General features: G+C 54.4%; 1 protein-coding gene across 3 annotated transcripts in view; it reads left to right on the top strand.

Moving 5' to 3' along the window:
- The window catches only part of LOC146788775 (protein eva-1 homolog C-like), a 455,975-nt gene extending 434,418 nt beyond the window's left edge, over positions 1-21,557 (top strand). For all 3 annotated transcript variants that reach the window (XM_085630332.1, XM_085630331.1, XM_085630333.1), the window contains one exon: positions 17,629-21,557. In XM_085630332.1, coding sequence (XP_085486458.1) covers positions 17,629-18,020 — 392 coding nt within the window. In that variant the 3' untranslated portion in view covers positions 18,021-21,557. The remainder of the gene's footprint in view (positions 1-17,628) is intronic.
- The last annotated feature ends 4,486 nt before the right edge of the window (positions 21,558-26,043 follow it).

Genomic DNA, 26,043 nt, shown 5'->3' with positions numbered 1-26,043 from the left:
ATATTTGTCATTGTCTGTAGGTTATAAGTTCTGTCTTTGCAGTATTTATCTTTAGACAGTTATTCTTGATTCCTGTGTTTATGGCCGGAAGGCAGTCATCAGGTTTACAATTGCAGAGGTCTTCCAGTTGGATGTCATCTGCATAGTTGTAGCGGGTGAGGTTGAATGATGCAAATAGGCTTGGTAAGGGGTACAGGTCAAGGTTGACTAATAGAGGGGTATGATGGACCCCTGACGGACGCCACAATAAGGAGTTGATATGAACAGTGGTACCAACACTAGCACTCAGTCACAGCTGAGAGGCCAAGATTTCAGGGGCATTAGCTGAACTCCCTTCTCACCTTTCACATATGTTGTGTCAATCAAGAATTCGTTGTGTAAAAAGATTGCACAACTGTACAGGACTGTGAGTCATATTGTTTTTAAGCAACCAACCTTCATGACATTTCCAATTCCTGATACATAAGTGGTTGTCAATACCAACAGTTGTCAATACCAAAACCTACCAGTCATTCACGAGCAATGTCCAATCAGGAAACTCTAGACTCCAATCTGGCATGGTGCCTTGATCAGCCTGTTGTGCTGGGGCAGAGTTGTCACAAGTAAGGTATGACTTACACTTCACTGGCTTGCTGTAGCCTACACTGGCCACTTATGAAATAATGGATTTGCTCTAGAGATCTTTATTTTATTTTGCAGAAGCCAGATAGTTTGCTAGGTTAATGTTCCAGCTGCAGAGAGGTGTAAATACCCTAACTAGCAGTAATGGGCATATGAAATGACCCAATATAGCCTGCCAAGTTACAAAGGGCTGCTATAAGAGACAAACTATCGGTCAAAAAAGGTTTATTATATAGATAACCCTGCCAGGGTCAACACGCTCATGGTCCTTGAATCAAATGTTGTGGAACCATAAATCAGGGCATCTGAGAATGAAATTATTTATATTATAATCAACCACTCTAGACACCTCTGCAGGTCATCAACTGATATTTTCAGATTTTTGTTTACTGCAATTTAAGATTTGTTTAGTATGAATCTTCTTTTTGAAAATTTTTGACTCCCTTCAAAGTCTCCCTTATCTTTATCTAATTTGTGGTCATTTTTTTTGAAAATTCTTTATATTGGCATTTTGAGGTTTAAACGTACATACAGCGTGTGTCGCAGAGAGAGTTGTGGTACATAGGTATTAGAGTAGACCTCCGTCAACATAGGGAGTACATCAATATCTTGTTCAGTGAGGATGTGGTCTGTGTTGTAGCAGAGCATTGCCATAGAGGGGAACTGGGGGAGAACTGAACTGGGGTGTGCCATGGGGTGTGTAGTGTTTGAGTGGGCGTACGCGATGGGTCCATTATTGCCTACTCGACAGTGCAGTTGCTGCTCGCTCAGGGGGAGGCGGGTGTGTGGAGTGATGTGGGGGGCCGTTGAGTGTGATAGAGTGACGAAGACGGACCCGACTGGTCCGGTGATGGCACAGGGAGTAGTGGTGGAAGATCCACTGTCTCAGGAGCCTGTATAGCAGAAGGCTGTACCGTGTTGGGGGTCTGGATGGCAGTGGCTGTGGCTTCCGGGGTCTGGGATTGTCTGAATTGGTACAATAGGAGCGCCCATTCTAGGGAAATAGGGATTTTGCGGATACCTTTGGCTTCTTCCGCACGGATTACCTCTTCCTCAGCAGCTGCCCATTTAAGAACCGCTCCTGCCCATGCCGCCAGCGGGGGGCCGGATGGATCACGCCAGTGCATGGCTATACAGCGCTTGGCCAGCAAGTGGGCTAGGGATACAAAGCGCATTGGTATTTTGTGTCGTTTCCTCCGTCCCAGTATGCCCAATGCACAGCCCTCCCAGGTGGTCAGGTGGGTCAACCCGGTAAGCTCCTTGAGTGTTGAGTGGATAGATGACCAATAGGTCTGAATGCCCGGACACGTCCAGAACATGTGATAAAAGTCAGCGTCCCCCGCTGGGCAACGAGGGCAGAGGAAGATCGTGTCGGGGTAAAAGCGTTGGAGGCGTGCTGGTGTTAGGTAGGCCCTGTGTAGGATATGGTACTGTATGTTCTTGAACCGGGCATTCCTGGAGACTTTTTTGGGGAATTCTATTGCTCTTTCCCATTCGCTATCGTGGAAAGGTCGACCAATTTCCTCCTCCCAGAGGGTCCGTAGGGGTCCTAGGAGCGGGGGTGTCAGTTCCCTGATCGACTTGTATAACCATGTCGTATGGTGGCGCCCCGGCCCCATTCGTAATATGGCGTGGAGAACCGGGTGTGTGGGGGGTTCCCCCAGGGTGAGGTCGGCGTATGGCCGGTAGTGGCTGAGGAGTTGGCGATGACGCAAGAATTGGCCGGGGGGTAGGTCACACTCGTCCATGAGTTGCCGGTACGACCGCAGCTGTCCGTCGTCGAACAGTACTTCCGCTTCGGTGATGTCCCTTGCCGTCCATTCCCACAGCATGGCGGAAGTAAAGAACCCTCCCTGTCTGGGCCAGCCGACCAGCGGTAGCAATGGTGTGTACGGAGGGCAATCTGGCGCCATGCGGTGTATACGTTGTACGCACTTCCGGGCTATGTCTACTTGTAGGGGGTAAGTCCGTGTGGGGCGAGACCCCGGTATGAGTAGGCGGCGTAACTCCGGTATGGGTATGTTACCTGCGGCAGTACATGTTTCGAGTGTGCATCTGTCCGCAGTCCAGTAGGAGAGCCACTGGAGCTGTGATGCCAGGAAGTAGGCTTCGAATGATGGTGCGCCGAGCCCCCCTTGTGTCGTGGGTAATTGCAGTTTGGCTAGCGCGATCCTATGCCGTCCCTTACCCCATATGAGAGATCTGAGGAGCGTGTCTAAGTCCTTGAAGAAGGAGTGGGGCGGAATTACTGGGAGGTTGGTGAAATGGTATAAGAGCCGCGGGACCAGGATCATCTTAGCCAAGGCGACCCGGCCTATCGGGGCCAATGGGAGGTTCCGCCAAAACCCGATGGAGGATCGTATCCCTGCGAGTACCCTGCGGTGGTTGCCCTCGTAGAGGTCGGCTGGGGAGTGGTATAACCTGATTCCGAGGTATCGGGGACCCGCTGCCGCCCAGTGTAGTTTCTGGCCACCGATCAGTACATCCTGGGGAGATACGTCTGGGTGGAGGGGGTACACCATCGATTTGTCCCAATTCACTTTCAGGCCCGAGGCCTCTGTGAATTCCGCCAGGGCGGTCTCTAGTGTGGTGAGATCCGCTGTCACGTCACGTATGTATATGAGGAGGTCGTCGGCGTACATGGACACGCAGTGCGTTGCGTCCGCTAGTGGAATGGCCCAGTCTTGCCCGTCCCGACGAAGTCGGATAGCCAAGGGTTCCACCGCGAGCGCAAATAATAAAGGCGAGAGGGGGCATCCTTGGCGTGTGCCTCGACGTATTTCAAATTCCGGGGAGATGTAGCGACCAAGACGAACCCGAGATGTGAGGTTAGTATATAACAGGCGCGTGTAGGCGAGGAGCGTGGGACCCAGCCCCGTCCGTCCGAGAACGGCGAAAAGGAACTGCCATGTAAGAGTATCAAACGCCTTCTCGAGGTCCAAAATTAAACACGCCGCCCGAGGGAATCGACCGCCCAACTGATCCTGGATGTGAAAGAGGCGCCGAATGTTGTGAGAAGTATTCCTCCCTGGTACAAAACCACATTGGTCCGGATGTACCAGCGAGCGGAGAATTTGTGAGTATCTATCCGCTAAGATTTTCCCCAGGATTTTACAGTCGGCTGTCAGTAGCATGATGGGGCGATAAGAGGCCAGGAGTTGGGGGTCCCGGTCGGGTTTCGGGAACGTCACTATCACCGACGCTCTCATAGAGCCGGGTAGTTCACCGATCCTGAGTGCCGCGTCCAGTACCGCGAGGAAACGGGGAGTCAACAGAGAGGCGAAGGTGGAGTAGTATTCGAGCGGAAACCCATCCAGACCTGGGGCCTTGCCTCGGGCCTGGGCCCTTACCGCGCTGGTAATCTCCGTGGCTTTTATTTTTGCGTCCAGCCCCGTCTTGTCCTCAGTAGAGATCTGAGGGAGGGGCAGAGGGTCCAGGAAGTGGCCGACGCCCCCTGGGTCGAGAGATGAGGGAACCGTGTATACCGCTGAATAGTGTTGGTAAAATGCCTGAAGGATCTCGTCTTTGGATTGCACCAGGGATCCTTGGGGATTTATAATGGCAGTGATGGGCCGAACCTCCGCGTCTTGTTTAGAGAGCCATGCCAGGAGTGTGCCCGTTTTATCACGGTCCTTGTGCATGCGGGTAGCGTACGTCCGGAAGTTGTGACGTCGAAGATCTGTGCACGCCGCTTGATATGCCGATTTGGCTTGGGCGACTTGGGTCGTTGTCGCTACCGATTGGTCTGCGGCTTTGGTTGCCGTGGCCAGTCGCTGTTCCGCCACTTTTAGGGCGTGTTCTAACATGTGTCTCATCCCGACCCGCTGTTTAATACAGTCCCCACGGGCCACCACCTTGAAGCCGTCCCACTCGACCAGGGTCGACGACGCAGTCCCCGTATTATGAGTAAAATAGTCTGAAATGCTTTGTTGGTGGTCGTGTGTGAAGACCTGGTCTGTGAGGCATTCCCGTGAGAGACGCCAAGTGGGGACGGGGGGGTGCGGAGGTCTCCATTGGAGGCAAAGGAGATGTGCATCGTGATCGGATACAACTCTGCCTAGATAGTCCGAGTGGCATACTTGCGGGAGAAGCGTAGCGGAGCATAGGAAGCGGTCAAGCCGAACTCGTAGATTGTGTGGGATGGAGTGGAAAGAGTAGATGCGGGCCTGAGGGTGGTGTGATCTCCATGCGTCTGTGAGCGACCAGTGCGCCACCCATGTTTTAAAGCGTTCAATTTGTCTGAGGATGGGGGAGTGCGGGGGTGGGGGATGTGAGCGGTCCAGGATACAGTTAAAGTCCCCGCCTAAGATCCAGGGTACATGGGTGAATTGGGCCAGGGAGTGTGTAAGCCGGTCCCAGAATTTATCCTGGTCTACGTTCGGGGCATATATACTTCCCAAGAGGACAGCCCTGCCATCCAAAACCCCCTCCAGCAAGGCGAATCTACCTTCAGCGTCCACCACTCGTCTAAGTTCCCGGAATGGGGTCCCTGGACGAATCCATATCAGTGCCCCCCGGGCGAACGAGGAGTAGGTCGTGGCACAGATTAGGCCGCGCCATTTTGCTCGCAATTTGCCCACTTCAGTCGAGTTAAGATGGGTTTCTTGTAGATAGAGGATGGATGCCTTCTGTCGCTTCGCGTAGGCGTATATCGCATAGCGCTTACGTGGGGTGTGTAGGCCGCGTGTGTTGAGCGTGAGTATGTTTATGTCTGCAGTGCTCGGCAGCTGTGCCATGGGTGTGTGCGTCTGTGTGCGGGTCGGCCGAGGCTCCCGACAGGTAGATTATGTCGTAGCCCCCCGAGAAAGCGGCGCGCCTGTGAAGAGTAGCTAGGTGGTGTGAGAAGTTGGCCTGATATGTAGTGCTCACTATTCTAGTGATCACTGTGTATCATTCCAAACGACCCTTATTGATGATTGGTTGTAAGTCAACCTTTTAGACCAGCTATCCTAGTAGCGTGGATACGAGCAGTCTTAGGCTAAACTCTAGAGGGCGTGTTAAGCCAGCTGTTTACCATCACATATACCCCTTGAACACCAAGTGAGAGGACACCACACAAGTTGTTATGAAAATAAAGGATATTTATTTATAACAAGACTACCCTGGCTCTTTATGAGTCAGGGAGCTAAGCACACTACAAAACTCTTAGGAAAATACTTCAGTTGCACAATTTACACAAATGCCCGAGGGGCACGAGAAACCATCTACACTAACAGTGAAATGCGAATGGTTAGAGTCTGGAGGTACTGATTCCGGAGTGTTCCGATCAGTGGGACTAAACGAAAAAGGAACTGGACACTTGTAGAGCGAACCTGCGATGGAGCACCGAGATGCTCGAGTTACCTAGCCCGGAGGCTGCGGCTGCGTGAAGTTCGGCAAGATGTCGGGAGTCCTCGTGTAGTCTCAGGAGCCTGAAAGAAGAAGTTGCTGGCAGGTGACCAGTGACGATGTTCAGAGCGATCCAAGCCTGGATCGGTGATGAAGGAAACCTGAAAGCAGAGGGGACTCAGTTCTCAACCGCTAGCCAGCGATCGTGTGGGTACCAGCGGGGTACCGGCTGAAGTCACCTCGACCAGGTGAGTGGGTGACGTCGGACTCGGCTGTTCCTCGGACAAGGAGGCGCGGCGGCGACCAAGATGGAGGGCGAGCTGTCCCACGAAGGTGTCTGCTGTCGATGATGCTGGGCCCAGGAAGGGGCAGCGGATCTTGGCAGTGGCAACCCAAGCGGGGGAGTCAAGATGGCGTCGGGAGTGGACCAGGAGGGTCCGTGGTACTCCTCTGTTGAAGGGGAGCAGGAGCCAGTCTGGAGCAACCAGACCGGTGATGCAAATAATCTTGGAGCGTCGTGAAGAGGGCCACAAGCCGGTCGGCAAGTGGTCGGACAACGCTGGGAACAGCAAGAAGCGGAAGGGCCCCCACGCAGATCTCGTGGATGCTGGGGAGACAGACTTCGATGCTGGAGCTGCTCAGGGTTTAGGGCTTCTCAAACCCTAGGTGCACTCACTCGAGGGTCCCTCGGTGGGCGTGCTAGGTAAGCGTCGTGCAGGTTCTGAAGATAGCCGGTCCCGCAGGTCTCGTCACACCTACGACTCTCAGCTGGGCTGATGAGGTAGGTAAAAGGTCAGAGATGGCAGGGAACTCGGGTCTCGTCGAGCTGGGCAGTCTTGATCCGTAGGAGACGTACAGCAAACCGCAAGCGCTTAGGTGGTGCCTGCTGGTGCAGGGTGGCTACTCCTTAGCCACAAGGGAGAGTCTTCAGAAATAGTCAAGAGTTCCTTTCGTGGTTGTTCATGCTTGGGGTGATGGACTCAGTGATGGGCTCAGCAGTGTGATACCCTGGTTGTTCATGCTTGGGGTGATGGACTCAGTGATGGGTTCAGCGGTGTGATAACCAGGTTTGCTCATGCTTGGGGTGATGGACTCAGTGATGATCAGTAGTGTGATACCCAGGTTTGCTCATGTTTGGGGTGATGGACTCAGTGCTGGGCTCAGCAGTGTGATACCCAGGTTTGCTCATGTTTGGGGTGGGGGGTCAGTGCTGGGCTCAGCAGTGTGATACCCAGGTTTGCTCATGTTTGGGGTGGGGGGTCAGTGCTGGGCTCAGCAGTGTGATAACCAGGTTTGCTCATGTTTGGGGTGATGGACTCAGTGATGGGCTCAGCAGTGTGATACCCAGGTTTGCTCATGTGATACCCAGGTTTGCTCATGTGTGGGGTGGAGGGTCAGTGCTGGGCTCAGCAGTGCGATACCCAGGTTTGCTCATGTTTGGGGTGATGGACTCAGTGCTGGGCTCAGCAGTGTGATACCCAGGTTTGCTCATGTTTGGGGTGAGGCTCAGTGCTGGGCTCAGCAGTGTGATACCCACGTTTCCTCATGTGTGGGGTGATGGACTCAGTGATGGGATCAGCAGTGTGATAACCAGGTTTGCTCATGTGTGGGGTGATGGGATCAGCAGTGTGATAGTCAGGTTTGCTCATGTGTGGGGTGATGGACTCAGTGATGGGATCAGCAGTGTGATACCCAGGTTTGCTCATGTTTGGGGTGGGGGGTCAGTGCTGGGCTCAGCAGTGTGATACCCAGGTTTGCTCATGTTTGGGGTGGGGGGTCAGTGATGGGTTCAGCAGTGTGATACCCAGGTTTGCTCATGTGTGGGGTGATGGACTCAGTGATGGGATCAGCAGTGTGATACCCAGGTTTGCTCATGTTTGGGGTGATGGACTCAGTGATGGGATCAGCAGTGTGATAACCAGGTTTGCTCATGTTTGGGGTGGGGGGTCAGTGCTGGGCTCAGCAGTGTGATAACCAGGTTTGCTCATGTTTGGGGCGATGGACTCAGTGATGGGATCAGCAGTGTGATAGCCAGGTTTGCTCATGTGTGGGGTGATGGACTCAGTGATGGGATCAGCAGTGTGATACCCAGGTTTGCTCATGTTTGGGGTGGGGGGTCAGTGCTGGGCTCAGCAGTGTGATACCCAGGTTTGCTCATGTTTGGGGTGGGGGGTCAGTGATGGGTTCAGCAGTGTGATACCCAGGTTTGCTCATGTGTGGGGTGATGGACTCAGTGATGGGATCAGCAGTGTGATACCCAGGTTTGCTCATGTTTGGGGTGATGGACTCAGTGATGGGATCAGCAGTGTGATAACCAGGTTTGCTCATGTTTGGGGTGGGGGGTCAGTGCTGGGCTCAGCAGTGTGATACCCTGGTTTGCTCATGTTTGGGGCGATGGACTCAGTGATGGGTTCAGCGGTGTGATAACCAGGTTTGCTCATGTGTGGGGTGATGGACTCAGTGATGGGATCAGCAGTGTGATAACCAAGTTTGCTCATGTGATACCCAGGTTTGCTCATGTTTGGGGTGATGGACTCAGTGATGGGCTCAGCACTGTGATACCCAGGTTTGCTCATGTTTGGGGTGGGGGGTCAGTGCTGGGCTCAGCAGTGTGATACCCTGGGTTGCTCATGTTTGGGGTGATGGACTCAGTGATGGGCTCAGCACTGTGATACCCAGGTTTGCTCATGTTTGGGGTGGGGGGTCAGTGCTGGGCTCAGCAGTGTGATACCCAGGTTTGCTCATGTTTGGGGTGATGGACTCAGTGATGGGCACAGCAGTGTGATACCCAGGTTTGCTCATGTTTGGGGTGATGGACTCAGTGATGGGCTCAGCACTGTGATACCCAGGTTTGCTCATGTTTGGGGTGGGGGGTCAGTGCTGGGCTCAGCAGTGTGATACCCAGGTTTGCTCATGTTTGGGGTGATGGACTCAGTGATGGGATCAGCAGTGTGATACCCTGGTTTACTCATGTTTGGGGTGATGGACTCAGTGATGGGCTCAGCACTGTGATACCCAGGTTTGCTCATGTTTGGGGTGGGGGGTCAGTGCTGGGCTCAGCAGTGTGATACCCAGGTTTGCTCATGTTTGGGGTGATGGACTCAGTGATGGGCACAGCAGTGTGATACCCAGGTTTGCTCATGTTTGGGGTGGGGGGTCAGTGCTGGGCTCTGGAGTGTAATTACCAGGTTTGCTGATGTGTGTGGGGTGGGCTCAGTGCTGGGCTCTGGAGTGTAATTACCAGGTTTGCTAATGCTCGTTGGGTGGGCTCAGTGCCGTGCTCCGGATTGTAATTACCAGGTTTGCTACTGCTTGTGGGGTGGGCTCAGTGCTGGACTCTGGAGTGTGATAACCAGGTTTGCTCATGTGTGGGGTGGGGGGTCAGTGCTGGGCTCAGCACTGTGATAACCAGGTTTGCTCATGTTTGGGGTGATGGACTCAGTGATGGGATCAGCAGTGTGATACCCAGGTTTGCTCATGTTTGGGGTGGGGGGTCAGTGATGGGTTCAGCAGTGTGATACCCAGGTTTGCTCATGTTTGGGGTGATGGGCTCAGTGATGGGCTCAGCAGTGTGATACCCAGGTTTGCTCATGTTTGGGGTGGGGGGTCAGTGATGGGTTCAGCGGTGTGATAACCAGGTTTGCTCATGTTTGGGGTGAGGCTCAGTGCTGGGCTCAGCGGTGTGATACCCACGTTTCCTCATGTGTGGGGTGATGGGATCAGCAGTGTGATAGTCAGGTTTGCTCATGTGTGGGGTGATGGACTCAGTGATGGGATCAGCAGTGTGATACCCAGGTTTGCTCATGTTTGGGGTGGGGGGTCAGTGCTGGGCTCAGCAGTGTGATACCCAGGTTTGCTCATGTTTGGGGTGGGGGGTCAGTGATGGGTTCAGCAGTGTGATACCCAGGTTTGCTCATGTGTGGGGTGATGGACTCAGTGATGGGATCAGCAGTGTGATAACCAGGTTTGCTCATGTTTGGGGTGGGGGGTCAGTGCTGGGCTCAGCAGTGTGATACCCTGGTTTGCTCATGTTTGGGGCGATGGACTCAGTGATGGGATCAGCAGTGTGATAGCCAGGTTTGCTCATGTTTGGGGTGATGGACTCAGTGATGGGATCAGCAGTGTGATAACCAGGTTTGCTCATGTTTGGGGTGGGGGGTCAGTGCTGGGCTCAGCAGTGTGATACCCTGGTTTGCTCATGTTTGGGGCGATGGACTCAGTGATGGGATCAGCAGTGTGATAGCCAGGTTTGCTCATGTGTGGGGTGATGGACTCAGTGATGGGATCAGCAGTGTGATACCCAGGTTTGCTCATGTTTGGGGTGATGGACTCAGTGATGGGATCAGCAGTGTGATAACCAGGTTTGCTCATGTTTGGGGTGGGGGGTCAGTGCTGGGCTCAGCAGTGTGATACCCTGGTTTGCTCATGTTTGGGGCGATGGACTCAGTGATGGGATCAGCAGTGTGATAGCCAGGTTTGCTCATGTGTGGGGTGATGGACTCAGTGATGGGATCAGCAGTGTGATACCCAGGTTTGCTCATGTTTGGGGTGGGGGGTCAGTGCTGGGCTCAGCAGTGTGATACCCAGGTTTGCTCATGTTTGGGGTGGGGGGTCAGTGATGGGTTCAGCAGTGTGATACCCAGGTTTGCTCATGTGTGGGGTGATGGACTCAGTGATGGGATCAGCAGTGTGATACCCAGGTTTGCTCATGTTTGGGGTGATGGACTCAGTGATGGGATCAGCAGTGTGATAACCAGGTTTGCTCATGTTTGGGGTGGGGGGTCAGTGCTGGGCTCAGCAGTGTGATACCCTGGTTTGCTCATGTTTGGGGCGATGGACTCGGTGCTGGGCTCAGCAGTGTGATACCCAGGTTTGCTCATGTTTGGGGTGGGGGGTCAGTGATGGGTTCAGCAGTGTGATACCCAGGTTTGCTCATGTGTGGGGTGATGGACTCAGTGATGGGATCAGCAGTGTGATACCCAGGTTTGCTCATGTTTGGGGTGATGGACTCAGTGATGGGATCAGCAGTGTGATAACCAGGTTTGCTCATGTTTGGGGTGGGGGGTCAGTGCTGGGCTCAGCAGTGTGATACCCTGGTTTGCTCATGGTTGGGGTGGGGGGTCAGTGCTGGGCTCAGCAGTGTGATACCCAGGTTTGCTCATGTATTGGGGTGGGGGTCAGTGATGGGTTCAGCGGTGTGATAACCAGGTTTGCTCATGTTTGGGGTGGGGGGTTAGTGCTGGGCTCAGCAGTGTGATACCCAGGTTTGCTCATGTTTGGGGTGGGGGGTCAGTGCTGGGCTCAGCGGTGTGATACCCACGTTTCCTCATGTGTGGGGTGATGGACTCAGTGATGGGATCAGCAGTGTGATAGTCAGGTTTGCTCATGTGTGGGGTGATGGACTCAGTGATGGGATCAGCAGTGTGATACCCAGGTTTGCTCATGTTTGGGGTGGGGGGTCAGTGCTGGGCTCAGCAGTGTGATACCCAGGTTTGCTCATGTTTGGGGTGGGGGGTCAGTGATGGGTTCAGCAGTGTGATACCCAGGTTTGCTCATGTGTGGGGTGATGGACTCAGTGATGGGATCAGCAGTGTGATACCCAGGTTTGCTCATGTTTGGGGTGATGGACTCAGTGATGGGATCAGCAGTGTGATAACCAGGTTTGCTCATGTTTGGGGTGATGGACTCAGTGATGGGATCAGCAGTGTGATAACCAGGTTTGCTCATGTTTGGGGTGATGGACTCAGTGATGGGATCAGCAGTGTGATAACCAGGTTTGCTCATGTTTGGGGTGGGGGGTCAGTGCTGGGCTCAGCAGTGTGATACCCTGGTTTGCTCATGTTTGGGGCGATGGACTCAGTGATGGGATCAGCAGTGTGATAGCCAGGTTTGCTCATGTGTGGGGTGATGGATTCAGTGATGGGATCAGCAGTGTGATACCCAGGTTTGCTCATGTTTGGGGTGGGGGGTCAGTGCTGGGCTCAGCAGTGTGATACCCAGGTTTGCTCATGTTTGGGGTGGGGGGTCAGTGATGGGTTCAGCAGTGTGATACCCAGGTTTGCTCATGTGTGGGGTGATGGACTCAGTGATGGGATCAGCAGTGTGATACCCAGGTTTGCTCATGTTTGGGGTGATGGACTCAGTGATGGGATCAGCAGTGTGATAACCAGGTTTGCTCATGTTTGGGGAGTGGGGGTCAGTGCTGGGCTCAGCAGTGTGATACCCTGGTTTGCTCATGTTTGGGGCGATGGACTCAGTGCTGGGCTCAGCAGTGTGATACCCAGGTTTGCTCATGTTTGGGGTGGGGGGTCAGTGATGGGTTCAGCAGTGTGATACCCAGGTTTGCTCATGTGTGGGGTGATGGACTCAGTGATGGGATCAGCAGTGTGATACCCAGGTTTGCTCATGTTTGGGGTGATGGACTCAGTGATGGGATCAGCAGTGTGATAACCAGGTTTGCTCATGTTTGGGGTGGGGGGTCAGTGCTGGGCTCAGCAGTGTGATACCCTGGTTTGCTCATGGTTGGGGCGATGGACTCAGTGATGGGATCAGCAGTGTGATAGCCAGGTTTGCTCATGTGTGGGGTGATGGACTCAGTGATGGGATCAGCAGTGTGATACCCAGGTTTGCTCATGTTTGGGGTGGGGGGTCAGTGCTGGGCTCAGCAGTGTGATACCCAGGTTTGCTCATGTTTGGGGTGGGGGGTCAGTGATGGGTTCAGCAGTGTGATACCCAGGTGTGCTCATGTGTGGGGGGATGGACTCAGTGATGGGATCAGCAGTGTGATACCCAGGTTTGCTTATGTTTGGGGTGATGGAAACAGTGATGGGATCAGCAGTGTGATAACCAGGTTTGCTCATGTTTGGGGTGGGGGGTCAGTGCTGGGCTCAGCAGTGTGATACCCTGGTTTGCTCATGTTTGGGGCGATGGACTCAGTGATGGGTTCAGCGGTGTGATAACCAGGTTTGCTCATGTGTGGGGTGATGGACCCAGTGATGGGATCAGCAGTGTGATAACCAAGTTTGCTCATGTGATGCCCAGGTTTGCTCATGTTTGGGGTGATGGACTCAGTGATGGGCTCAGCAGTGTGATACCCTGGTTTACTCATGTTTGGGGTGATGGACTCAGTGATGGGCTCAGCAGTGTGATACCCAGGTTTGCTCATGTTTGGGGTGATGGACTCAGTGATGGGCTCAGCCCTGTGATACCCAGGTTTGCTCATGTTTGGGGTGGGGGGGGGGTCAGTGCTGGGCTCATCAGTGTGATACCCTGGTTTACTCTTGTTTGGGGTGATGGACTCAGTGATGGGCTCAGCCCTGTGATACCCAGGTTTGCTCATGTTTGGGGTGGGGGGGGGGTCAGTGCTGGGCTCAGCAGTGTGATACCCTGGTTGTTCATGCTTGGGGTGATGGACTCAGTGATGGGCTCAGCAGTGTGATACCCTGGTTGTTCATGCTTGGGGTGATGGACTCAGTGATGGGCTCAGCAGTGTGATACCCTGGTTGTTCATGCTTGGGGTGATGGACTCAGTGATGGGCTCAGCAGTGTGATACCCTGGTTGTTCATGCTTGGGGTGATGGACTCAGTGATGGGATCAGCAGTGTGATAGCCAGGTTTGCTCATGTTTGGGGTGATGGACTCAGTGATGGGCTCAGCAGTGTGATACCCAGGTTGCTCATGCTTGGGGTGATGGACTCAGTGATGGGCTCAGCAGTGTGATACCCAGGTTTGCTCATGTTTGGGGTGGGGGGTCAGTGCTGGGCTCAGCAGTGTGATACCCAGGTTGCTCACGTTTGGGGTGATGGACTCAGTGATGGGCTCAGCCCTGTGATACCCAGGTTTGCTCATGTTTGGGGTGGGGGGGGTCAGTGCTGGGCTCATCAGTGTGATACCCTGGTTTACTCATGTTTGGGGTGATGGACTCAGTGATGGGCTCAGCACTGTGATACCCAGGTTTGCTCATGTTTGGGGTGGGGGGTCAGTGCTGGGCTCAGCAGTGTGATACCCAGGATTGCTCATGTTTGGGGTGGGGAGTCAGTGATGGGTTCAGCGGTTTGATAACCAGGTTTGCTCATGTTTGGGGTGATGGACTCAGTGATGGGCTCAGCACTGTGATACCCAGGTTTGCTCATGTTTGGGGTGGAGGGTCAGTGCTGGGCTCAGCAGTGTGATACCCAGGTTTGCTCATGTTTGGGGTGAGGCTCAGTGCTGGGCTCAGCGGTGTGATACCCAGGTTTCCTCATGTGTGGGGTGATGGACTCAGTGATGGGATCAGCAGTGTGATAACCAGGTTTGCTCATGTGTGGGGTGATGGGATCAGCAGTGTGATAGTCAGGTTTGCTCATGTGTGGGGTGATGGACTCAGTGATGGGATCAGCAGTGTGATACCCAGGTTTGCTCATGTTTGGGGTGGGGGGTCAGTGCTGGGCTCAGCAGTGTGATACCCAGGTTTGCTCATGTTTGGGGTGGGGGGTCAGTGATGGGTTCAGCAGTGTGATACCCAGGTTTGCTCATGTGTGGGGTGATGGACTCAGTGATGGGATCCGCAGTGTGATACCCAGGTTTGCTCATGTTTGGGGTGATGGACTCAGTGATGGGATCAGCAGTGTGATAACCAGGTTTGCTCATGTTTGGGGTGGGGGGTCAGTGCTGGGCTCAGCAGTGTGATACCCTGGTTTGCTCATGTTTGGGGCGATGGACTCAGTGATGGGATCAGCAGTGTGATAGCCAGGTTTGCTCATGTGTGGGGTGATGGACTCAGTGATGGGATCAGCAGTGTGATACCCAGGTTTGCTCATGTTTGGGGTGGGTGGTCAGTGCTGGGCTCAGCAGTGTGATACCCAGGTTTGCTCATGTTTGGGGTGGGGGGTCAGTGATGGGTTCAGCAGTGTGATACCCAGGTTTGCTCATGTGTGGGGTGATGGACTCAGTGATGGGATCAGCAGTGTGATACCCAGGTTTGCTCATGTTTGGGGTGATGGACTCAGTGATGGGATCAGCAGTGTGATAACCAGGTTTGCTCATGTTTGGGGTGGGGGGTCAGTGCTGGGCTCAGCAGTGTGATACCCTGGCTTGCTCATGTTTGGGGCGATGGACTCGGTGCTGGGCTCAGCAGTGTGATACCCAGGTTTGCTCATGTTTGGGGTGGGTGGTCAGTGATGGGTTCAGCAGTGTGATACCCAGGTTTGCTCATGTTTGGGGTGGGGGGTCAGTGCTGGGCTCAGCAGTGTGATACCCTGGTTTGCTCATGGTTGGGGTGGGGGGTCAGTGCTGGGCTCAGCAGTGTGATACCCAGGTTTGCTCATGTTTGGGGTGGGGGGTCAGTGATGGGTTCAGCGGTGTGATACCCAGGTTTGCTCATGTATTGGGGTGGGGGTCAGTGATGGGTTCAGCGGTGTGATACCCACGTTTCCTCATGTGTGGGGTGATGGACTCAGTGATGGGATCAGCAGTGTGATAGTCAGGTTTGCTCATGTGTGGGGTGATGGACTCAGTGATGGGATCAGCAGTGTGATACCCAGGTTTGCTCATGTTTGGGGTGGGGGGTCAGTGCTGGGCTCAGCAGTGTGATACCCAGGTTTGCTCATGTTTGGGGTGGGGGGTCAGTGATGGGTTCAGCAGTGTGATACCCAGGTTTGCTCATGTGTGGGGTGATGGACTCAGTGATGGGATCAGCAGTGTGATACCCAGGTTTGCTCATGTTTGGGGTGATGGACTCAGTGATGGGATCAGCAGTGTGATAACCAGGTTTGCTCATGTTTGGGGTGATGGACTCAGTGATGGGATCAGCAGTGTGATAACCAGGTTTGCTCATGTTTGGGGTGATGGACTCAGTGATGGGATCAGCAGTGTGATAACCAGGTTTGCTCATGTTTGGGGTGGGGGGTCAGTGCTGGGCTCAGCAGTGTGATACCCTGGTTTGCTCATGTTTGGGGCGATGGACTCAGTGATGGGATCAGCAGTGTGATAGCCAGGTTTGCTCATGTGTGGGGTGATGGATTCAGTGATGGGATCAGCAGTGTGATACCCAGGTTTGCTCATGTTTGGGGTGGGGGGTCAGTGCTGGGCTCAGCAGTGTGATACCCAGGTTTGCTCATGTTTGGGGTGGGGGGTCAGTGATGGGTTCAGCAGTGTGATACCCAGGTTTGCTCATGTGTGGGGTGATGGACTCAGTGATGGGATCAGCAGTGTGATACCCAGGTTTGCTCATGTTTGGGGTGATGGACTCAGTGATGGGATCAGCAGTGTGATAACCAGGTTTGCTCATGTTTGGGGAGTGGGGGTCAGTGCTGGGCTCAGCAGTGTGATACCCTGGTTTGCTCATGTTTGGGGCGATGGACTCAGTGCTGGGCTCAGCAGTGTGATACCCAGGTTTGCTCATGTTTGGGGTGGGGGGTCAGTGATGGGTTCAGCAGTGTGATACCCAGGTTTGCTCATGTGTGGGGTGATGGACTCAGTGATGGGATCAGCAGTGTGATACCCAGGTTTGCTCATGTTTGGGGTGATGGACTCAGTGATGGGATCAGCAGTGTGATAACCAGGTTTGCTCATGTTTGGGGTGGGGGGTCAGTGCTGGGCTCAGCAGTGTGATACCCAGGTTTGCTCATGTTTGGGGTGATGGACTCAGTGATGGGCTCAGCCCTGTGATACCCAGGTTTGCTCATGTTTGGGGTGGGGGGGGGTCAGTGCTGGGCTCATCAGTGTGATACCCTGGTTTACTCATGTTTGGGGTGATGGACTCAGTGATGGGCTCAGCCCTGTGATACCCAGGTTTGCTCATGTTTGGGGTGGGGGGGGGGTCAGTGCTGGGCTCAGCAGTGTGATACCCTGGTTGTTCATGCTTGGGGTGATGGACTCAGTGATGGGCTCAGCAGTGTGATACCCTGGTTGTTCATGCTTGGGGTGATGGACTCAGTGATGGGCTCAGCAGTGTGATACCCTGGTTGTTCATGCTTGGGGTGATGGACTCAGTGATGGGATCAGCAGTGTGATAGCCAGGTTTGCTCATGTTTGGGGTGATGGACTCAGTGATGGGCTCAGCAGTGTGATACCCAGGTTGCTCATGCTTGGGGTGATGGACTCAGTGATGGGCTCAGCCCTGTGATACCCAGGTTTGCTCATGTTTGGGGTGGGGGGGGTCAGTGCTGGGCTCATCAGTGTGATACCCTGGTTTACTCATGTTTGGGGTGATGGACTCAGTGATGGGCTCAGCACTGTGATACCCAGGTTTGCTCATGTTTGGGGTGGGGGGGGGGGTCAGTGCTGGGCTCATCAGTGTGATACCCTGGTTGTTCATGCTTGGGGTGATGGACTCAGTGATGGGCTCAGCAGTGTGATAACCAGGTTGCTCATGCTTGGGGTGATGGACTCAGTGATGGGCTCAGCAGTGTGATAACCAGGTTGCTCATGCTTGGGGTGATGGACTCAGTGATGGGCTCAGCAGTGTGATACCCAGGTTTGCTCATGTTTGGGGTGATGGGCTCAGTGATGGGCTCAGCAGTGTGATACCCAGGTTGCTCATGTTTGGGGTGGGGGGGGTCAGTGCTGGGCTCATCAGTGTGATACCCAGGTTGCTCATGCTTGGGGTGATGATCTTCAATTGTTTACAGAAGTAAGAGATGATGGACCTTGCTTGATGTCATTGTGCCACCATCTTTAATCACTCTTGTTTCTTTGCAGGTCTGCCGGAGAAGGTTGGGCTGTATTTCCTCTGTGGTGTGTCTGTTGGACTGGTGTTCCTGCTTTGTGTGGTCACCCCTAAAATGGCATTCATTCAGGAAATTCTTGGCGTGTTTATGGGTCCAGACCTGGGCAGCAGCCTGCAGCTCAATGGGCTGAAACCCTACCATGGGAGTGAGGACGAAGACATCAACCACTACGACAGCTCCTCGGACACTTCCTTCCCTCGCCTGACTCGCTCCTACCGCGCCTCCGCCAACATCTTCAGCCCGGAGCTGACCTCCGCCCTGGAGGAAGGGGCGGATCCGGTGCGTAAAGCCAAGGATGACATTTGGATTCCCAAGGACTCCAGCCCCTACGCCATCAACAAAATCAAGTCTGCCACCAAGTGAGGCCAGGGCTGTTCATAGTGGACAAGAGGAGGAGCAGGGTACCGGCCTGGACCCCGCTACTGATCCAACCGGGACCCCGCTACTGATCCAACCTGGACCATGCTACTGATCCAACCTGGACCCTGCTACTGATCCAACCTGGAACCCGCTACTGATCCAACTTGGATCCCCCTACTGATCCAACCGGGACCCCGCTACTGATCCAACCTGGACCCCGCTACTGATCCAACCGGGACCCCGCTACTGATCCAACCGGGACCCCGCTACTGATCCAACCTGGACCATGCTACTGATCCAACCTGGACCCTGCTACTGATCCAACCTGGAACCCGCTACTGATCCAACTTGGATCCCCCTACTGATCCAACCGGGACCCCGCTACTGATCCAACCTGGACCCCGCTACTGATCCAACCGGGACCCCGCTACTGATCCAACCGGGACCCCGCTACTGATCCAACCTGGACCATGCTACTGATCCAACCTGGACCCTGCTACTGATCCAACCTGGAACCCGCTACTGATCCAACTTGGATCCCCCTACTGATCCAACCGGGACCCCGCTACTGATCCAACCTGGACCCCGCTGCTGATCCAACCTGGACCATGCTACTGATCCAACCTGGACCATGCTACTGATCCAACCTGGACCATGCTACTGATCCAACCTGGACCATGCTACTGATCCAACCTGGACCATGCTACTGATCCAACCTGGACCATGCTACTGATCCAACCTGGACCATGCTACTGATCCAACCTGGACCATGCTACTGATCCAACCTGGACCATGCTACTGATCCAACCTGGACCATGCTACTGATCCAACCTGGACCATGCTACTGATCCAACCTGGACCATGCTACTGATCCAACCTGGACCCCGCTACTGATCCAACCTGGACCATGCTACTGATCCAACCTGGACCATGCTACTGATCCAACCTGGACCCCGCTACTGATCCAACCGGGACCCCGCTACTGATCCAACCTGGACCCCGCTACTGATCCAACCTGGACCATGCTACTGATCCAACCTGGACCATGCTACTGATCCAACCTGGACCCCGCTACTGATCCAACCGGGACCCCGCTACTGATCCAACCTGGACCATGCTACTGATCCAACCTGGACCATGCTACTGATCCAACCTGGACCATGCTACTGATCCAACCTGGACCATGCTACTGATCCAACCTGGACCCTGCTACTGATCCAACCTGGACCCCGCTACTGATCCAACTTGGATCCCCCTACTGATCCAACCGGGACCCCGCTACTGATCCAACCTGGACCCCGCTGCTGATCCAACCTGGACCATGCTACTGATCCAACCTGGACCCTGCTACTGATCCAACCTGGACCCCGCTACTGATCCAACCTGGACCATGCTACTGATCCAACCTGGACCCTGCTACTGATCCAACCTGGACCATGCTACTGATCCAACCTGGACCCTGCTACTGATCCAACCGGGACCCCGCTACTGATCCAACCTGGCCCCGCTACTGATCCAACCGGAACCCCGCTACTGATCCAACCTGGACCCTGCTACTGATCCAACCTGGACCCTGCTACTCATCCAACCTGGACCCCGCTACTGATCCAACCTGGACCCCGCTACTGATCCAACCTGGACCCCGCTACTGATCCAACCTGGACCCCGCTACTGATCCAACCTGGACCCCGCTACTGATCCAACCGGGACCCCGCTACTGATCCAACCCGGGAGTCTCATCCTCTTATCCACGTCTATGGTCACAGTATGGAATCAATTTCCTACCAGAGACTGCACACTCCGCCATGAAGTCTGCTTGGGATCAGAACCCTGTTATGGGGTAGAAGCCGAGCTGTAAAGGGAGGACAGGGCACTTGTATGTACTAATGCAGCCTGCAAACCTACACTGACCTCCCAGACAGTGATTATTGTCAATGACGTGGTTCTGCCGTAATGTTTTATTTATGTTACCCGGCATCCTTCACTTCCCAATACAGCTCACTATCTTGGTGTGAACTTTAACCGCATTTGCTCCAGTGTTGCACATTTATAAAACCTTTAATAGTTGGTTTTGTGGGGAATTCTTCACGAAGTGCATATGTCCAGGGGATTTTCTTACCGTTGCAGCTACCTAAAGCACCTGTCTGTGCCTGTTCACGAACCACTTTGACGTAGCTGGCCCGGACACAAATCGCAGGCAGTCTATGGCACAGCTTTGGTGCTTGGCTCAGGACTTGTCATAGGGCGAATTTCTGATCGGCTGAAAGAGTGGCCAGTTGTATTGCTGAAACATCATGTTAGTTTAGCATTTACGATTGGACATCCTAGCATTTATCAGTAGCAACAAGGACCTCTGTGAGGACCATTCACAGAGGGTGCTGGCTAGCTTCAGCCAGTCACATTAGCTGTAGGTAGCACAGGCATTCTTGGACCACATTTAGACAGGGACGGCCCTTCATTAAGGGCTCCCGGGCTCTGCCCCCCCTCTTTTCCAAAGCATGATGATAGTGTGTCAGGTGAGCAATGGTCAGCCTGGTAGACATTCACATATGAAGGTCAGGCAGCCAGGCACTGCAGATGTACTAATGTGTAGGCGCCTGGCAGCGTGAGCCGAGGTGTGCTGAGCTGAACATTTCACAGCCTTGAGGGCGTGGCCTTATGAGCTCCTTGAAGCCCTGTGAGGTCCTCCCCCTCATGACGAGGGAGCGCATCACTAATAGGAACAAACCTCAGAGCTGCAGGTCTAAGCCCTGAAGTGTCCCAGGCCGACCTTTCATCAGTGATGCCTTGTTACACAGTGGCAGGACATGAGTCGGGGTACACGCAGTACACGCGCCCACCCACTATTTTCACAGGGTGGAGGCTGTCCCCCCTGCCAAGAAGTTGGGCCCCACAGAAATATGTTGAATTTTCAGACACCAGGGCACGTTCAGCAGGACCTGCACGTTGTCTGCTACCCATTCCCAGCAGCAACGTGGAGGCGATGAGGGGGCTTTGACGAAAGACAAAGGCAGAAGTTAAGGGGCCACCAGGCCTCCTTTTGATTGCTTATCGACTGGAACCTCACACTTACATGCACATGCAAGGAAACAGAAGCACACAGCTTGTATCTCTGCACGGGTACTTAAGAGAGGCAGCTTTTTACTGTGTTTTTAACTTTGTTCAGTTACTTCATATACAGGGCATGCACTGTAAGAATGTCAGATGGGTTTGTCTGTCCCAGTATTTACAAAAATAATTTAAATAGCACTATTTTATATATTTTATAGCGCTACTCAATCCAAAGCAGTGTTTGAGCGCTTTACATAACATACACATTATCCATTCCAAATCAATCATGTAAGTGTGCAAATCAATGTTCAAGATGAGTTTCATGAGACAGGGTTACAAGGTGTAGGAATGAAATGCCCTTCATAGCTCACTGGGGTCTACTAGAAGGATTGCAATTTATGAACTGCAAGCAACAAAAGGATCTCTGTGTTCAAAGCAGTAACCCACTTACCTATCTACCTAAAATAAAAATATGTGATCTGCATGTTACAGGATGTTTTTGCAGGAGATTTTTATTTTGTAAACATATTTTATTGCATTTTCAGTTGGAATATGTTATAACATACACATTTCAGAGCACTATTGCATAATTAAGTGGTACAGTTATGCTCACAACATTGTAGAAGATGCACACCACGTGTGCTGCGATAGCACAAATAATAAACCCAAAGACGGTAGCAACAAAATAGAGGTTCAACAAACCCCTTAGGCCCTGTCCCCTATACCCCTCCCCCCCAAGAACACTGGGTGATTATGTTTTGCTTAATCTTCTATACTTCCTTGATTCAAGTTTGGGAGTACACAAAACACAGATCTCTCCAACAAATGCATTAACCGCCAGAGTTATCTCACCATTGTTATTATTCCCTGATATTAACTGGGCACCTCTGCAGCAGATGCCTTCACCCCATGAAATATTTTAAAATGCAGACTTTGCAAACAATGACACAGGCCAGATCTACTACCGTGCCTGTTAGACCCGGCCCTCGTGACATAGCCATACCTGACCCCTGCACCTCACACAGCCCCCGAACCCACGACCTAGCCGATCCTTCCCACCAGAACACACACACACGACCCAGACTTTCCCGTCCGTGGCCTTCCTCCTTTCGGCCACGCCGGGCCCGCGTGCCCACTTCATGCACCAAGATGGCCGCCCGGCCCCAGCACGACCCTGGCCTAGAGGCGCCACTCCGGCTGGAGGACATCGCGCTCCCCTTGGAAGGAGAGAGGGAGGAGCAGTTTCTATCACACCTCTGAGCTTCCCTGGGAAGGTGGGTTTCGATCGGCCCGCCGGCCTCCCCGAGGGCTGGCTCCACGCCTGCTGGGTGTCTGGGACACCTCCCAACCCGGCCCTGAAAGGATCAAAAGACAATGGCAGGAAAACCCCGACAAGCGACCCCCAGGTGACAAGACCCCTGCCTGCACAGACTCCGGACATCAAAGAGGAGTCGCCCTATAACAAGGGGTGCTCTGGGACTGTCCGGCAGATTCGCCTTTGGAAACACCTGAGCCCTGCTGAGTGACTCGCGGCTCCCTGAAGATCGTAAGACCTCCGAACTTGTGCTTGAGCCCTGCTGAGTGACTCGCGGCTCCCTGAAGATCGTAAGACCTCCGAACTTGTGCTTGAGCCCTGCTGAGTGACTCGCGGCTCCCTGAAGATCGTAAGACCTCCGAACTTGTACTTGAGCCCTGCTGAGTGACTCGCGGCTCCCACAGACTCTCTTGGTCCCGCCGGACCCCACGACGACAAGCGTATCCCCCAGCTCGAGGATTGTGAGCTGCGCGCCGGGTACGCTCCTGCATTTGATCCACATCCCCCAAAGACTGTCCCGCTACCTCCTACCCCCTCCTCAAAGACTCTGTGAGCCCGCGCTCCACTGGTATATATTTGCCTTGCTGATCATAAAGATCCTACAACTCCGATCTGATAAAGGTTTATTCTTAAGAACTCCCGGTGTGGTGTCTCTCTGTCGTGTGGTGCCGAGTGTGCGATCCTAGATACGAGATTCCTCCCCTGAGGAGTCTCCCGCCAGTGCCCGGCTACGATACCTCGAGGGTTGGTCTCAGAATAGTCAGGGCCCCCTCCGGGCTCCTCTGAGGTCGCCTTCTAACATTGGTGGCAAGCGACGGGATTCGGGCCCATAATCTAGAGATCGTACCGTGAACGGCTGACGCACTACCGACAAAGATGGCAGAAGGAAACGCCGTGGTTCTCACAGAAAACGACACCAGTACCGTGTTCCGGGCGGAACAACTGGAAGAGTACACACACAGAGAATTGAGGCAATTCTGCAAGGAACTCAAAATCGCTACCACTGGTCTCAACACCAAAGAAGATATGCAAAAGGCACTGAAAGCTTGGGTGTATTCTGGAGCCCCCCGCCCAGAAGGAGCGGTGGAGCCCCACGACGAAGCTGGACCCTCCCAAGGAGAACGCAGCAGCAACCAGGCGCGAAGCTTCGTACCAGACGGGGGCCTATCCCCGGAAGAACTCGCAGACAGAGAAAGAAGTCGCCATCACAAACTCGAATTAGCCAAACTCAAAATTGGGGCGAGTTGAAATTAGCCGAGAAAAAGCTAGCAGTGGAACAGATGCGGGTGCAAGGAGAACTAGAAGAGAAGAAACTCCAACGGGAGCACGAATGAAGGAGACTTCAACTGGAACATGAACGCAGCTTGAAGGAAATGGAGCTAAAAGCAAAGAACGAAGAAGCGCGGCCCCCGGGGAACCGAGAGGTGGCCTCCCCGGCGGAGCAGAAGGTCCACATCCCCAAGGATGTGGTCAAAGAATATTACAAAACGATGACATTCAACAGTGGTTCCGGGCCTACGAGGTTGCCATGGCCTCCCATCGGGTCCCGCAGAAGGATTGGGGGGCCGGGTTGTGGGGACGATTCCTGAGCGAAGGGAGAGACACCCTGCTCGACCTACCAACCTCCATGCAGACCTCCTATGACCACATGAAGGAGGCCCTCCTCACAAGGTACGGCCTCACCCCCGAGATGTACCGCCAGCGGTTCCGGGACTGCAGGAAGATCCCGGGTACCACCTGGGTGGAATATGTGAACTTTTTCAGCCGCTCGTTCGATGGGTGGATCAAGGGCAGCAAGGTAACCACCCGGGAAGAACTAACAGACCTTATGTTGTGGGAACACCTGGCTGCGAACTGCTTTGTGGAGCTGCGCCAGCATCTGCTCGACAGCAAGCTCACGGATCCGAGAAAGCTGGCTGTCGAGGCGGATCGCTGGACCAACACCCGGGTCTCCCGGGGCCCTGTAGGAGAGTACCCCCGAGCCAGTCAGGGACCACCCCGCCAGAGAGGGGGGGGAAACCAGGGAGGCCAGAGAGAGTCCCAGTCTAGTCCCCCGAAGACCCAACCTCCGCCTTTCCCGGCACCCCCACCAGCTGTATCCGCCCCCCCCCTGAGGCGGGGGCACCGGGTGACCATCACTTGTTTCCGTTGTCAGAAGCCCGGGCATTACGCCAACGACCCTGAATGCCCCATGGCCCCACACACCACCCAGGCAGCACCCCCCGCTAGACAGATAGCCAATGTAGCACTGGGGGAGGAGGTTGAGGAGACCGTAGAGTGGGAACCCGCAGCCATGGCCCTAGTATCCTTAGGGGATAGAGAAATGGTCCCTGGAAGCCTCCTGCCCTCCAACACGAAGAAGTATGGGCAACTCATAACGAACAATGGCCACCAAGTAGAAGCCCTCCGTGACACCGGGGCCAGCATCACCGGTGTCCTCAGCCATTTAGTCCACGAAGACCAGGTCCTCCCCAACGTCTTTTGCCCGGTCATTTCAGCAGACAACACGGAAAGCCTGTGTAAAGTAGCCCTGGTACCTTTTGAGTGGGGAGGGGTGGTCGGTAAACTGAAAGTTGCAGTGAGGACCTCCCAACCAGTCGACTGTCTCCTGGGGAACGACCTGGAAAGTTCCCCCTGGAAACAAGTAGAGCGCAAGACCCACCTAGGGATGATGGGTCTCCCGGAGTGGGTGTGCGCCACCACCCGATCCATGACGGCCCGACTGATCCCCCTGGGGGAAGTCGACGACGCCCCGACCACGGAAGATAGGATGGTCCCCGCCGAGGGTCCCCACATCCCCCCACAAGAAGGGTCGATCGCCAGTGACGAACCCCCACCTTCCGACTCCGCCCAGGTCACTGAGTTAAGCGATCTGCCCGAACTGGCCCAGTGGCGCTACGAGGGGGGCCCCTCCCGAGAGGAGTTCCGCCGTGAGCAGGCTACCTGTCCTTCCCTGGTCGGGCCCCGGCAACAGGCAGAGGCCCAGGCCGCGGGCGACCAGACTGGAACGCACCGGGTGTACTGGGAGGATGACCTTTTGTACAGCGAGCAGAAGTCGGTGGAGCTAGGATCCGGCCGGGTGCTGGTGGTACCCCTACGCTTCCGAAACCTCCTCCTGGGCTTGGCCCACGACGTTCCCCTCGCAGGCCACTTGGGCCAGGACAAAACCTACAGTCGCCTCGTGACTCACTTCTACTGGCCCAGAATGAAAGCCGATGTAGAAGCCCACTGCAAGTCCTGTCCCACGTGCCAGGCCAGTGGGAAGAGCGGAGGAAAGCGCAAGGCTCCCCTCCAACCCTTCCCTGTCGTCAGTACCCCTTTTGAGCGGGTCGGGATCGACATCATGGGGCCTCTGGACCCCCCAACCCAAGGACACCGCTTTATCCTCGTCCTGGTGGACCATGCCACCCGATACCCTGAAGCCATCCCCCTGCGCACCGTCACAGCCCCCGTGGTGGGCCGGGCGTTGATGGGAATCTTCTCCCGCATGGGTTTTCCCCGCTAGGTCGTGAGCGATCGCGGTACCAACTTCATCTCCAGATACATGACGTCCTTGTGGCAACAATGCGGGGTGTCCTATAAATTCACCACCCCGTACCACCCCCAAGGGAACGGCCTGGTAGAGCGGTTTAACCGGACTCTGAAGGGGATGATCGCGGG

Source organism: Triturus cristatus, chromosome 10 (assembly GCF_964204655.1).
Source record: "Triturus cristatus chromosome 10, aTriCri1.1, whole genome shotgun sequence".
Classification (NCBI taxonomy): Eukaryota; Metazoa; Chordata; class Amphibia; order Caudata; family Salamandridae; genus Triturus; species Triturus cristatus.
This window is presented reverse-complemented; position numbering and strand designations above follow the sequence as displayed.